Source organism: Pristiophorus japonicus, chromosome 15 (assembly GCF_044704955.1).
Source record: "Pristiophorus japonicus isolate sPriJap1 chromosome 15, sPriJap1.hap1, whole genome shotgun sequence".
NCBI lineage: Eukaryota > Metazoa > Chordata > Chondrichthyes > Pristiophoridae > Pristiophorus > Pristiophorus japonicus.
Window position 1 is genome coordinate 48,410,186 of NC_091991.1, and position 14,151 is coordinate 48,424,336.

The 14,151-nt window shown below is 42.8% G+C and overlaps 1 protein-coding gene across 1 annotated transcript in view; it reads left to right on the top strand.

Moving 5' to 3' along the window:
* Positions 1-14,151, top strand: part of kcnq1.2 (potassium voltage-gated channel, KQT-like subfamily, member 1.2) — a 1,103,902-nt gene that overhangs the window by 37,835 nt on the left and 1,051,916 nt on the right. The window contains exon 2 of the mRNA XM_070901706.1: positions 7,006-7,096. Within this exon, the coding sequence (XP_070757807.1) occupies positions 7,006-7,096 (91 nt within the window). The remainder of the gene's footprint in view (positions 1-7,005; positions 7,097-14,151) is intronic.

Genomic DNA, 14,151 nt, shown 5'->3' on the forward strand with positions numbered 1-14,151 from the left:
CTGGATCGACTGGGCCTGTATTCACTGGAGTTTAGAAGGATGAGACGGGATCTCAGAAACATATAAAATTCTGACGGGACTGGACAGGTTAGATGCACAAAGAATGTTCCTGATGTTGGAAGTCCAGAACCAGGGGATATAGTCTTAGGATAAGGGGTAAGCCATTTAGGACTGATGAGGAGGAGCTTCTTCCCTCAGAGTTGTTAACCTATGGAATTCTCTGCCGCAAAGAGTTGTTGATGCCAGTTCATTAAATATATTCAAGAGGGAGTTAGATATGGCCCTTGCGGCTAAAGGGATCAATGGGTATGGAGAGAAAGCAGGAACTGGGTACTGAAGGAATGATCAGCCATGATCTTATTGAATGGTGGTGCAGGCTCGAAGGGCCAGATGGCCTGCTCCTGCACCTATTTTCTATGTTTCTATGTCGATGTCTAACACTTAAATTGGTTCAGATTTTTTTTAATGAATCACAATTCTGTTGAATATTTTTAAAACTGTCTACATAAATCCCATAATACCCAAAATAACTATAGGAAGGGGAAGAAATGTTTTCTAGGCAATCGAACTAAACAAATGGGAACACAATCATCTCCAAGTCACATGCCATTCCAACATATATTGCAGTTCCAGCACCATCACTGGGTCAAAATCCTGGCACTCCCCACTTAACAGAATTGTGGCAGTACCTTCACCACATGGATGGCAGCAGTTCAAGAAGGCGGCTCATCATCACCTTCTTGAGATCAACTAGGGATGGGCAATATATGCTGGCCTTGCTAGCGATGCCCACATCCCAAAAATGAATTATAAAAAAAAAATTGGACTTCTCCATAACAATAACTCAAACAATGTTTGAGTATTTGGTCATACGCACTTTTTAAAAAAAAAAAAATAAATAAATAAATTGTTCCAGGATGTGGGCATTGCTGGCAAGACCAGTATTTATTGTCCATCCCTGATGCCCTTGAGAAGATGGTGGTGAGATGCCTTCTTGAACTGCTGCAGTCCTTGTAGTGAAGGTTCTCCCACAGTGCTGTTGGAGAGGGAGCTCCAGGGTTTTGACCCAGTGACAATGAAGGAATGGCAATATACTTCCAAGTCTGGATGGTGTGTGACTTGGAGGGGACTGTGGAGGTGGTGATGTTCCCATGCGCCTGCTGCCCTTGTCCCTTCTCGGTGGTGGACATCGCGGGTTTGGGAGGTGCTGCCGACTTGTTGCAGTACATCTTGCCTATCAAGCAGGCTACTTTGTCCTGGATGGTATCGAGCTTCTTGAGTGTTGTTGGAGCTGTACTCATCCAGGCAAGTGGAAAGCATTCCATTACATGCCTGACTTGTGCCTTGTAGATGGTGGAAAGGCATTGGGGAGTCAGGAGGTGAGACATCCAACACAGAATACCCAGCCTCTGACGTGTTCTTGTTGCCACAGTATTTATGTGGCTGGTCCAGTTAAGTTTCTGGCCAATGGTGACCCCCAGGATGTTGATGGTGGGGGATTCAGTGATGGTAATGCCATTGGATGTCGAGGGGCAGTGGCTAGACTCTCTCTTGTTGGAGATAGTCATTGCCTGGCACTTATGTGGCACGAATGTTACTCGCCACTTATCAGCCCAAGGCTGAATGTCGTCCAGGTCTTGCTGCATGCGGACATGTATTGCTCCATTATCTGAGTAGTTGTGAATGGCACTGAACATTGCAGGCATCAGAGAACATCCCCAATTCTGACATGATGGAGGGAAGGTCATTGATGAAGCAGCTGAAGATGGTTGGGCCAAGGACACTGCCCAGAGGGACTCCTGCAGCGATGTCCTGGGGCTGTGATCATTGACCTCAAACCACCACAACCATCTTCCTTTGTGCTCGGTATGACTCCAACCAGTGGAGAGTTTTCCCCCTGATTATCATTGACTTCAGTTTTACTTGGTGGTCTTGGTGCCACACTCCGTTAAATGCTGCCTTGATGTTGAGGGCTGTCACTCTCGCCTCACCTGGAATTCAGCTCATTTGTCCATATTTGGACCAAGGCTGTAATGAGGTCTGGAGCCAAGTGGTCCTGGCGGAACTCAAACTGGGCATCGATGAACAGGTTATTATTAAGTGTCGCTTGATAGCAGTGTTGATGACACCTTCCATTACTTTGCTGACGATAGAGAGGTTATTGGCTGGATTGGATTTGTCCTGCTCTTTGTGGACAAGCCATACCTGGGCAGTTTTCCATATTGTCGGATAGATGCCAGAGTTGTAGTTGTACTGGAACAGTCTGGATACAGGCACGGCTAGTTCTGGAGCACAAGTTTTCAGCACAACAGCCGGGATGTTGTCTGGGCCCATAGCCTTTGCTGTATCCAATGCACTCAGCCTTTTCTTGATATCACATGGCAGAACAGTAACAAATGGAATTTAATCGAGAGAAGTGTGAGGCAATGCCTCTGGGGAGGGCTAACAAGGAAAGGGAATACACATTAAATGGTAGGACATTGAGAAGTGTAGAGGAACAAAGGGACCTTGGAGTGCAGGTTCACAGATCCCTGAAGGTAGCAGGCTAGGTGCGAAAGGTAGTTAAGGCGGCATACGGAATGCTTGCCTTTATTAGCCGAGGCATAAGAATATAAGAGCAGGTGGGTTATGCTTGAACTGTATAAAACACTGGTTAGGCCACAGCTGGAGTACTGCATGCAAGTCTGGTCACCACATTACAGGAAGGATGTGATTGCACTGGAGAGGGTACAGAGGAGATTTACGAGGATGATGCAGGTTGTGGGGAATCTTGGCAATGAGGAGAGATTGGATAGGCTGGGTTTGTTTTCCTTGCAACAGAGGAGGCTGAGGGGAGACCTCATTGAGGTGTATAAAATTATAAGGGGCCTAGATATAGTGGATAGAAAGGGCTTATTTCCCTTAGCAGATGGGTCAACAATCGGGGATTTGAAGGGAAATTTCTTCACGCAGAGGGCTGTGGGGGTCTTGAACTTACTGCCTGAAAGGGTGGTAGAGACACAAACCCTCACCACATTTTAAAAGTATTTGGATGTGCACTTGAAGTGTTGTAACCTGCAGGGTTACTGACCTCGAGCTGGAAAGTGGATTTAGGCTGGATAGCCTCTTGTTGGCAGGCACGGACATGATGGGCCGAAATGGCCTCCTTCTGTGCTGTAAACTTTGATGATTCTATGAATCGAATTGGCTGAAGACTGGCTTCTGTGATGGTGGGAACCTAAGGAGGAGGCTGATATGGATCATCCACTCGGCACGTCTGGCTGAACGCTTCAGATTTGTCTTTTGCACTCGTGCTGGGCTCCACAATCATTGAGGATGGGGATATTCATGAAGCCTCCTCCTCCTGTTAGTTTTTTAATGGTCCACCACCATTCACGACTGGATGTGGCAGGAATACAAAGCTTTAATCTGATCGATTTGGTTGTGGGATAGCTTCGCCTTGTCCATAGCATGCTGCTTCCGTGTGGCAGCTTCTGTTAGTCCTGTGTTGCAGCTTCCCCAGGTTGGCACTTCATTTTTGGGTACACCTGGTGCTGCTCCTGGCATGCTCTTCTACACTCTTCATTGAACCAGGGTTGGGACTCTAGCTTGATGGTAATGGTAGAGTGAGAGATATGCCGGGCCATGAGGTTACAGATTGTGGTGGAATACAATTCTGCTGCTGCTGTTGGCCCACAGTGCCTCTTGAATGCCTGGTTTTGAGCTGCTAGATCTGTTCTGAATCTCTCCCATTTAGCTTGATGGTAGTGCCACACAACACAATAAAAGGGTGTCCTCAGTGTGAAGATGGGACTTCGTCTCCACAATGACTGTGCGGTGAACAATGCTGTCATGGACAGATGCATCTGCGACAGGTAGATTGGTGAGGGCGAGGTCAAGTAAGATTTTCCCTCATGTTGGTTCTTTCTCCATTGCTGCAAGCCCAGTCTGGCGGCTTATATCCTTCAGGATTTGGCCAGCTTTGTGAGTAGTGGTGCTACTGAGCCACTCTTGTTGACGGACATTGAAGTCCCCCACATTCTGTGCCCTTGCTACTCTCGGTATTTCTTCCAAGTGGTGCTCAACATGGAGGAGTACTGATTCATCAGCTGAGGGAGGGCGGTCAGTGGTAATCGGCAGGAGGTTTCCTTGCCCATGCTTGACTTGAAGCCATGAGACTTGAAACCATGCGGTCTGGAGTCAATGTTGAGGACTCTCAAGGCCACTCCCTCCCGACTGTATACCACTATGCCACCACCCCTGGTGGGTCTGTCCTGCCGGATGGGACAGGACATACCTTTCAGCCAATGTCCCAGACTCCTCCATCACCATCCCTGGGTATCATTCAGTATGACTGTTAGGCTGTTGCTTGACTAGTCTGTGGGACAGTACTCCCAATTTTGGCACAAGTCCCCAGATGTTAAGGACTTTGCCGGGTCGATTGGGCTGGATGTGCTGTTGTCGTGTCCGTAGCCGATGCTGAGGTTCCGTCTGGTTTTAATCTTGTTTCTTGTAGCGGTTTGTTACAACTGAGTGCTTGCAGCTTGCTTGGCCATTTGAGAGGGCAATTAAAAGGCAGCCACATTGCTGTGAATCTGGAGTCACATATTGGCCAGACCGGGTAAGAACGGCAGATTTCCTTCCCTGAAGGACATTAGTGAACCAGATGGGTTTTTATGACAATTTCATAGTCACCATTACTGATACTAGCTTTTTATTCCAGATTCAATTAACTGAATTTTAATTCCCCAGTTGTCGTGGTGGGATTTGAACTCTTGTCTCTGGATCATTCGTCCAGGCCTCTGGATTCCTAGTCCAGTGACATTACCAAGATGCTACCATTCCCCTGTTCCCATACTAAAGTTATGGACAAACTATATCATTTTATAAATAAGACTATTCTTAAGATACTTGAAAATTACATTGCTCATATTTCATTCAGAAACAAAGTTTTACTGCATTAAATATTGCTGAAACATTTGTGATGCACAACAACATGTCTTACTATGTCTCCAGTTTTAGCAGTTGGTTTCCTGGGTTGGAAGAATTTTGTATGGAGACATTTTACATTAGTTAATGTGCAGTAATGACTGGATGCATAGGGATATAGACAAACATTGTCTTGGGCCAGTAGTGATGCCCGCCCTCCTATATGGCTGAGACGTGGACCATATACAGTAGATACCTCAAAGCACAGGAGAAGTACCATCAGCGCTGCCTCCACAAGATCCTGCAAATCCACTGGGAGGATAGACGCACCAACGTCTGCGTTCTTGCTCAGGCCAGCATCGAAGCACTGACCATACTCGACCACCTCCATTGGGCAGGCCACGTTGTCCGCATGCCCAACACGAGACTCCCAAAGCAAGCGTTTTACTCTGAACTCCTACACGGCAAGCGTGCCTCAGGTGGGCAGAGGAATCGTTGCAAGGACACCCTCAAAGCCTCCTTGATAAAGTGCAGCATTCCCACCGGCACCTGAGAATCCCTGGCCCAAAACCGCCCTAAGTGGAGGAAGAGCATCCGGGAAGGTGCTGAACACCTCTAGTCTCATCGCTGAGAGCATGCAGAAAACGAGCACTGGCAGCGGAAGGAGCATGCGGCAAACCAGAATTCCCACCCACCCTTTCCTTCAACCACTGTCTGTCCCACCTGTGACCAGAGACTGTATTGAACTATACAGTCACGTGAGAACTCTGAATGGAAGCAAGTCTTCCTCGATTTCGAGTAACTGCCTATGATGATGATGCAGTAATGACTGATTGGATGCATAGGGATATTGGCAACATTATCTTGGGCCTACTGAAAACTGCCAAAATGGCTGAAGAAATTAGTGATTAGCAGGAATACTCGGAGTTTCTCTGAGAAACAAGAGAAGATTATTTGAATTATGCGAGATGGGTTTTTATTTTAAAGCAATATATCCTCTAATTGAACTAAGATTGGATGAACTGTTGGATAAGAAGAGTTGTTTATTCAGCTACACAAGGTTATCAATCAGTGCAGCTAAGTGACAACACATACTGGAAGCAATTTCAACAATAAATTTGAATGCTTTTAGGCAGACCCCATTGTGCACAGTTAGAATAAGCAACTTTAGCAAATAATTATTTTAATATTGTGCACAGGAACATCTTTTGGGACAGGCAGGAATATTATTTGTTACAGAAGATTCTTATTACTCAAGTAGTTATCAATAAATGCTTTTGCTCAAATTTTCTTCTGACCTTTCATTCCAGTTCTCTTATGAAACGATTACATTATGAACAGCGATAGTGGTCATACAAACTTGCTCCTGCATAATCCTACAATTGGTCACTCGTCACCAAACCCACATCTTGTAAGAACATAAGAAATAGGAGCAGGAGTAGGCCATTTGGCCCCTCAAGCCTGCTCTGCCATTTAATAAGATCATGGCTGATCTGATCATGGACTCAGCTCCACTTCCCTGCCTGAAAGCAGAGTGGAGAATGCGGGCAATGATCCCGCTACCTCCCACATTATTTCATGGTAGTGAAATTTCTGCTCCAAATTTTCAAAAATATCACTTAATTAGGCACTTAAGAAGTGAACATGACCTCATAACTGATGGGTTTTTTTGTAAAGCATATTGGGGTTAGATTGGTCTTCCACGAAAGCAGGAAATGAGCAATAGCAAATCAGTAGCCTATTTTACACTGTGCCCACTTTTATTTTCAATTGACTGCAATGGGGGGAAAAAAGGGGGCTGCTGATTCACTCGCCCATTTCACGCTTTCACCAAAGACTAATTTCACCCCCATTATGTCTCCAGAACTTTTAAAATATTTAATCTGTGCAGTCTTGAAGAAAGTCAGGTATTTTGAACTGGATTTTCTCATTAAAACAGTAAATGAAACAAAATAAAAAATAATTAAATGAAAGACAATAGGTCATAATTAAGCAAACATTTGACCTTAACTTTTACTTTTTTTAACATTGATGGTGTCCTGCACTAAAGACTGTCTTTCATCTTGTTTTTTCTAAAGGCATTTTTTTTAATTACAGATTCTTGATGGTGTTGATTTGTTTGATCTTCAGTGTACTATCTACCATAGACCATTATGCTGATTTTGCTACTGGAGCTCTTTTCTGGATGGTAAGTAAAGTACTTGCTGACATGAAACTGGCATCGTGGATCAGCCGAATGTTGTTTTAAACTATCTGATTTTTATTCCTATTGAAATCAACGGAAATGAGAATCTGGCGGGTTTCTGTATTAGGCAGCTGTCTGCAATACTAGTTTGACAATCGGGTGGCAGGTTGTAAATCTAACCCAGTGTTTCCATGGTTAAATCTTTGGAGCAGAAAAATATAAATGCATTATCCAATAGTAGAGGTCATAAAGGAGGGGCATCATGTAGTTAAATTGAGAATTCAGTAATTTGCTTCTATCTTACTCCTGGGCACAGAGACCTCTCAAAGCCCCATCATTTAAGGAATGATTATTGGATAAAAGAAAAATTGTATGCAGTTCTTATCCCTTGATTTGTCCAGCTGGTAAAACACTAGCAAATACTAAAATAGCAAATGAGTCAGTACAGATAAATTATTAATTTATGAAAGAGCTGAACATCTTTTCTTTAAATACAAATCTAATGTTACTTTATTCATCGAGAAAATACTGTATTCTAACTATTCAGAAATTACCTAATGTATGTTGTGGTAGATCACCTGTGGTATTGTTCAGAGTCTGTGGTTTTGCTATTGCATATTTCCACTGGAAGCTAAGTTTGCAAGGGATCAGCTCAGACAGTGAATTAAGTGTTTCTGGTTCCATATCCACTGAACATAAATAAATAAATGTGGCCCTTCATACACTAGTTATGAAAAGAAGGGCATCAGTGCACCTTTTTTGGGGGAAGGTACTTCCACTTTTCACTTGATCGCCCCATGACGTTGCTCAAAGTGAGTGAGTGGATATGTTTATAGAATGACAGGAGAATTTTACCATGTTAAATACAATGGATTATAGATTATAATTTAGCTGATCTACCATGTCGACATTCTCATAACTTCAAAAAAAAATCTTTTCATGTGACATTGTGCAACTCTGCCTCTTCTTTTTTTTTCTCTCTCTTGTTTTGAGGCAAGCTACATGCATATTTGCGACAAGTGTAATTAGTTGCCTTTGTTTTTATGTGCTCATTTACAGTTTGGTATTAATTTTTATCCCTTGCCTTTTTTTGAACCCAGAATACACAGATAGTTGGAAAAGTGTTCCAAAATCCAAGTAGGCAGAGCTAGACTGCATGTACTGTCACATCATTAGATAATTGTGGCAAGTTAGTTTAGTCTTGGGATGTAGGAGCACTGGGAGATTTGGTTGGGTTTGGTGATGGTGGGAGGGTATTCTTGACATATAGAAGCATTAAGATGGTATGAGGAGTACTGATTGGGATCTTGGGGGTGTGAACCAATAATTGAATCTTTATTGACGGTCTGTAGAATCAGAGATGATGCGATTTATAGAAGCATCTGCTGCCCACTCTTCTTGCCAGCGATTTGATGAGGAAGGATCAAAGGAATCGGGAAAGGTTGAGAATAATGGGTGTCTTGAGAGTTGGTGAATAGAACAAATTGGAGTGAATTAGCAGCAGCATTTTTTCATGGAGTCTATTCACCAATTTTGCTACTGCACCTGAACAACTAAGATGTGGAGGAGCTATGTTGTAGAGGATTGGTAATCATGGAGGCAAGTAGGGTGCAATGTGCCTGACATGATGCATAGTAGCATGTAGTTGATTATTGACCAGTTTCGTGTATAGTAAACGATTCCAAGCAGGAATGCAATATTCCACAACTAAATAAGTGTGCAAGAGCAGATGAGTGTAAAGTGAAGGAGTTTGCTCCTCAGACGGAGCTGCCAATTAGGTTATTTTGGGTTTTGATTTCCTAAGTGGCTTTTTTTGTGTAGGTTAATGACCAGTTGAGAGTGATGCCCAAGTGAGCATTGAGCATCATGTTTCAGAATTTGACCAATTGGGATGATGGTGAGTTCACAAGAGGCACGAGCATTGTGCAAGTAGAAGATGGAGGACACAATCTTTGTGATAGTTAGTTGAAGATTAGTACGCACGAAATATACATGAGGTCCTTTACAAGCACCATTCATTTAATGCATATAATTATTCATTTGTCTGACAATTCTGTAAACTTAAGCAATAAAAGTTCTGATTTTAATACTCAAGTTAATGTATCTAGAGTGTTACATCAATAGTGCATTCATTTTATAATAAATGCAACATCCACACGAAGAAGAAACAACACAAAGTAACTTTTATAGCATATAAATCGTCCTTTTTCTGTTCGTAGCGTTTTTATCTAAAAGTCCATTATTTTGATTATGCTTCTGTGAAGCACTTTGGAACAGTTTTCTACTTTAAAGGTGCTATGCAATTACAATTCAGAATGTCATGGGTTCAAGCCTCACTTCAGCACTTAAGCACGTAAACAATGGCCTGCAAATTGTGATCGGAGGCTTGTTGCCTGTGTACGTCTCCAAACAGCAAGAAAAGTATGCACTTAACTGCTGCTTGCAGAGCTTTGGACTCTTGCGGTTCTGGGCCTGCAGGCATATGCCTGCGTAAAGGCCCATGCATCCCAGGGGTGTGTTGTTCACAAGTGTCCCTGGGATCATGTGGGCCAGGCTAACCAATGACGAAGGGGAATTCCTATTGTGCTTATTGGGAATCCATTTACATATGGAATCCCTAAAAGTGTAATAGAAATTACCTAAAAAATACAATTTCACAACACTGAAATAAAAATAAATGATCACGGGTTCAAAATTAATTAAAATACCATTTAATTAAACATTTAAAATAAATTGTTTGAAAAATAAATTTAAACATTTTTAACTACAACAAAATTGACCTAAAATTTTAAATGTAAGTGAATGTTAAATCATTTATATATAAAAAAAATTATTTTAATATTTTTATTTTACGCTCGTAAAAGCAGGCATTAGGCTTACTTTTACCAGGCGTAAGGGTTTGGTGGGTATTCGCTGTGCAAAGTGAGAGTCTATTTCCAGCGGTTGAGTACGATCTGTGAAGGAGAAATTGCATGTTCCGGGTCTTCACGCATCGCATGTGGAAGCCCAGAACTTGCAGGCACTTACGACTGCTTAAGCATACTATAGGCCCCGTCAAATTCGGGCCAATATTGATCGTTCATTTCAGCAATAAGGAGTGCTGGATTGTTGGAGATGCTGTCCATTGGATATGTTAAACCCATGTCTACTTGTTCAGATGAATGTTAAAAACCCATGGCATTATTCAAAGAACATTCTCCTGGAGTCCTGGCCAACATTCCCCTCTCAAATAATAAAGGTCAAAGTGGATTAACTGTGTGCAAATTGTAACTTGGGGTTGTGTAAAAACAGCCACTGCATTTCAGAGTAACTATATGATGTGCTTTTGGGTTTCTGAAAGACACAAGGTGCTATATGTTAACCATCTACTTTTCACGTAGAAAGTCACATTTTCAGGTTCTCATGTGTCCTCATGTTTACATTTGTGGATGCAAGTTACTGTCAGTCCATGATTTCCTCCTCGCCGACAACCAAAGCTGTTAAACTCGAGGATTGAAACTCCAGCATCTAAGCACAACATTTATAAATTAAGGACAACAAAAGAAAATAAAAATTGCCAGAGGATATTTTTTACTAAAAGGATACATATGTAGAACAGATTACCAGGGTGGTGGAACGTTAATGGGCTTTGAGAAGGAACTGGATAGCTTCTTGTCAACAGCAGGATTCAGTGTTACTAGAAATACACCAGTGGAATACTTTCGAGATGCGAGCTAGATGAGCCTGAAATTGATACTATGGGTGGAATTTCAAACCCCAATAACGAGTGGGTTCTGGTGGGATGCTAAAATGTTAAAAATCTGAATTCTGACCCAAACCTGGTTTTAACTGAGACAGGATGGGAGGCTGACAACCAACCCGATCCCAGGAAACGGGTTGGCAATTTAAATATTATAATGAGGCCATTTTAAATGTAACCCTGGTCGGCCCAGAAACCCGGTGGCTAAAAGGAGGCAAGGACTGCTGGATCCAAGAGGTAAGTGTCTTTCCACTTACCTGCTGGTTCCAGTTTACTCGCTTCATCCTGCCCTCCCTCCCGCCCCTATGATCAGATACCCGACCCTCCCGATCTCCCCCTGAACCAATCCAATCTTCCCACCCGAACCCTTCCGATCTCGCCCCCAATTCCTTATGATCTTTTTCCCGCCCCCCCCCCGCTTCTGCGGCCAGGAAACTGAGATTAAAAATTGCTAATCAAGGTCTACTGTTAAATTTGGCAGGACCTGTGGGATAACCCATTCATCTGGGTTTCCAGACCTCAAAGTTGCTCCCTCACTGCCTCCAAGTTAATATCCAGCCCAATGTTACTCACAGTGGACAGAAATTCCTGACCTCACTAATTTATGAGTCAGTAATTCCTGCTTATGGTGTGTAATAGTTAAGATTCCCTGGAACAGCAGCTTCTGATGAGAGAAGGCCTTCCTCCTGCACTCACTGAACTTCATTAACAGACCGGTCATGACCACTCCCACTTTCTGGGCTCCTTCATGTACTCAGCCTGATGTGCACCTCAGTAGTTTCTTTGAGGGAAAAAATGTTGGCAAGACAAATGGAAGAGGAAATGAGAACAAGAAGGGGTGGTGGAGGGGGGGATGGGGGAACAGACGGACAATGGAAAAGTAAGAGAAAAAAGTGGAGGAGCAGGGAGAAAGAAAGTAAAGGGCCAGGAAGTGGGGAAAGAGAGACAGAAGTAATATGCATTTTGCAGTTAGTGTTTAGACCTAGCACCCAATTAGTCTGCATCATGGGTTCCAAATCAACAAAAGGTAGATTTCAGATTCCAGGTTTCTGAGCCACTCCATGAGTCACCACAGCTTAATTTTTAATGTAGTTGTGCTGCAGTGATGTATGGTTTTGGCATTTGGTAGATCAGGAAGAGTCATGACTCTGGTTAGGAGCAGCTGGATTTGCTTGACAAATGAAAACCTAGTATAAGATTATTTGTTTTCATTGTGTTAAGCATGCAATAAAGGTACAAACTGAGTACTGTTTTACTGAACAAGGTACACCCTTGGCTCTGCTTTTATCATGGTCCAAAGTGCCTGACTCTCAAAATGGCTGGCCTTTTATACCAGAGCAGCACCATGTGCGTGCCTGCTCAGTGGCCTCCAACAATGACACCATCTGGTGGCTACAAACAGCATGTACGTACATGACGCATTGTATGCTTATTCTTTCATATTTCAGTTGAAGTAGCCTTCTGAAATCTTACTGAGACCATATGAACATGCATACCAACTGAATGTGTATTAGGTGGCAGTGTTTCAAACCCGGTTTGTGTTTTCAGATGAAGATCAGTGGGCATTCGAGCATCCTCCATCATGTAGTTGCCACCTAAGCCACCACAGCTCACTTGTAATGCACCTGCATTGTTGCTTTTTGTGAACCCTGCAATCAGTGGAGCAGGTCAAAGTGAGAATGAATAATTCTTGGGCCCTGAATACCCAGAACATTTGGGGTCCCTCAGTACTCCCTGCAGAACAACTCAGTCCATTAAAGAAAGAAAAGAAAGACTTGGATTTATATAGCACCTTTCACAACCTCAGGACATCTCAAAGTACTTTACAGGCAATGAAAAGTACTTTTGGAGTGTAGTCACTGTTGTAATGTAGAAAACGCGGCAGCCAATTGTGCACAGCAAACTCCCACAAACAGCAATGTGACAATGATCAGATAATTATTTTTATGTTGCTTGAGGGATAAATATTGACCAGGACATTGGGGGTAACTCCCCTGCTCTTCTTCAAAATAGTGCCTTGGGATGTTTTACCTCCACCTGAGACCAGACAGGGCCTCAGTTTAGCGTCTCATCCAAAAGACGGCACCTCTTGGCAGTGCAGCAATCCCTCAGTACTGCCTGCATTTTTATGCTCAAGTCTCTGGAGTGGGATTTGAACCCACAACCTTCTGACTCAGAGGCAAGACTGCTACCCACTGAGCCATGGCTGACAGCACAAACTTGTAGTAAACTGCATGAAGAAATAGGCCTGTATAATGATTACACATTGCATTAATAATGAAGCAAATCATATCACAATATAAATAAAACTGATCCAGCGGTTATATGCAGTTCTTGTGCATTATGGTGAATTGTATAGGGAGTCCCATATTTTGCTGGGACCCCTGAACCCCAGCCCCATAGATCTCTGGGATTGAAATTGGTCTTCTGTTAGTAAGGTGGGACAGCACAGAAAATACTTTGTAAGCTGCCAGGAGAGGGCACGCTGTGACATACTGGCTTCCCATTAAGGGAAGATGGCAGTAATTCCTGCACCAGACTGTCTATTCCAAACTGGAGACACATGCCTCTTTTCCGACCAGGCGCAGCTCCCGCACCCCCCCCAGGATTCCAAACATCAGACAAGGTGGTGGGGAGATGCAGAAGAATCCATCTGCCTGTGTGCTCCAGCCATAACACCTTTTGATAAGTGACACTCAATAAAATAATTTGACATTTTTTCCTCTATTTAATTAAATTGTTTATAAATTTTAACACATTTGAATGAGAGCATTAATGGATACAGATATTTTACATTGCTGATACTGCAGGTAATTTTTTTTAAACTTTTAGATTTCTTAAAATTTTAAATGTTGATGCTTTCTATCATTGCTTTTAATATTTATAAAATGCTTAAATTATTTTTCATATTTACACGTACCAGAGAGGATTGTGAACGGGATTCTGGGGCAGTTGTGGGCGGGGTGGCTGTGAATTAACGGAACCGTTTTAGACTACAGGATGCTAAAAAAATTCAATGTAGCAAAAATCAACATTTTCTGGGGGAGTAGATGAGAGTGAATTTTGGGTCTCTATACAGCTTAAATTACAACAAGCCCATGTCCCACTGCACTTTTAGTATAATTACAAGATCGCAAGATGCTTCTGGATGAGGAAAACCATTTGATCTTAATTCATCCGTCCAGATCAACCTTGCACACTCCACCTCATTGCTGCATCTAATTGTTTCTTAAATGATTCCAGAGTTTTCACCAGTCCTCTGCTGGCAGTCCAGTCCAAGGATTGGTTACTCCTTTACAGAAGTCCTTTTTCGAGTTTG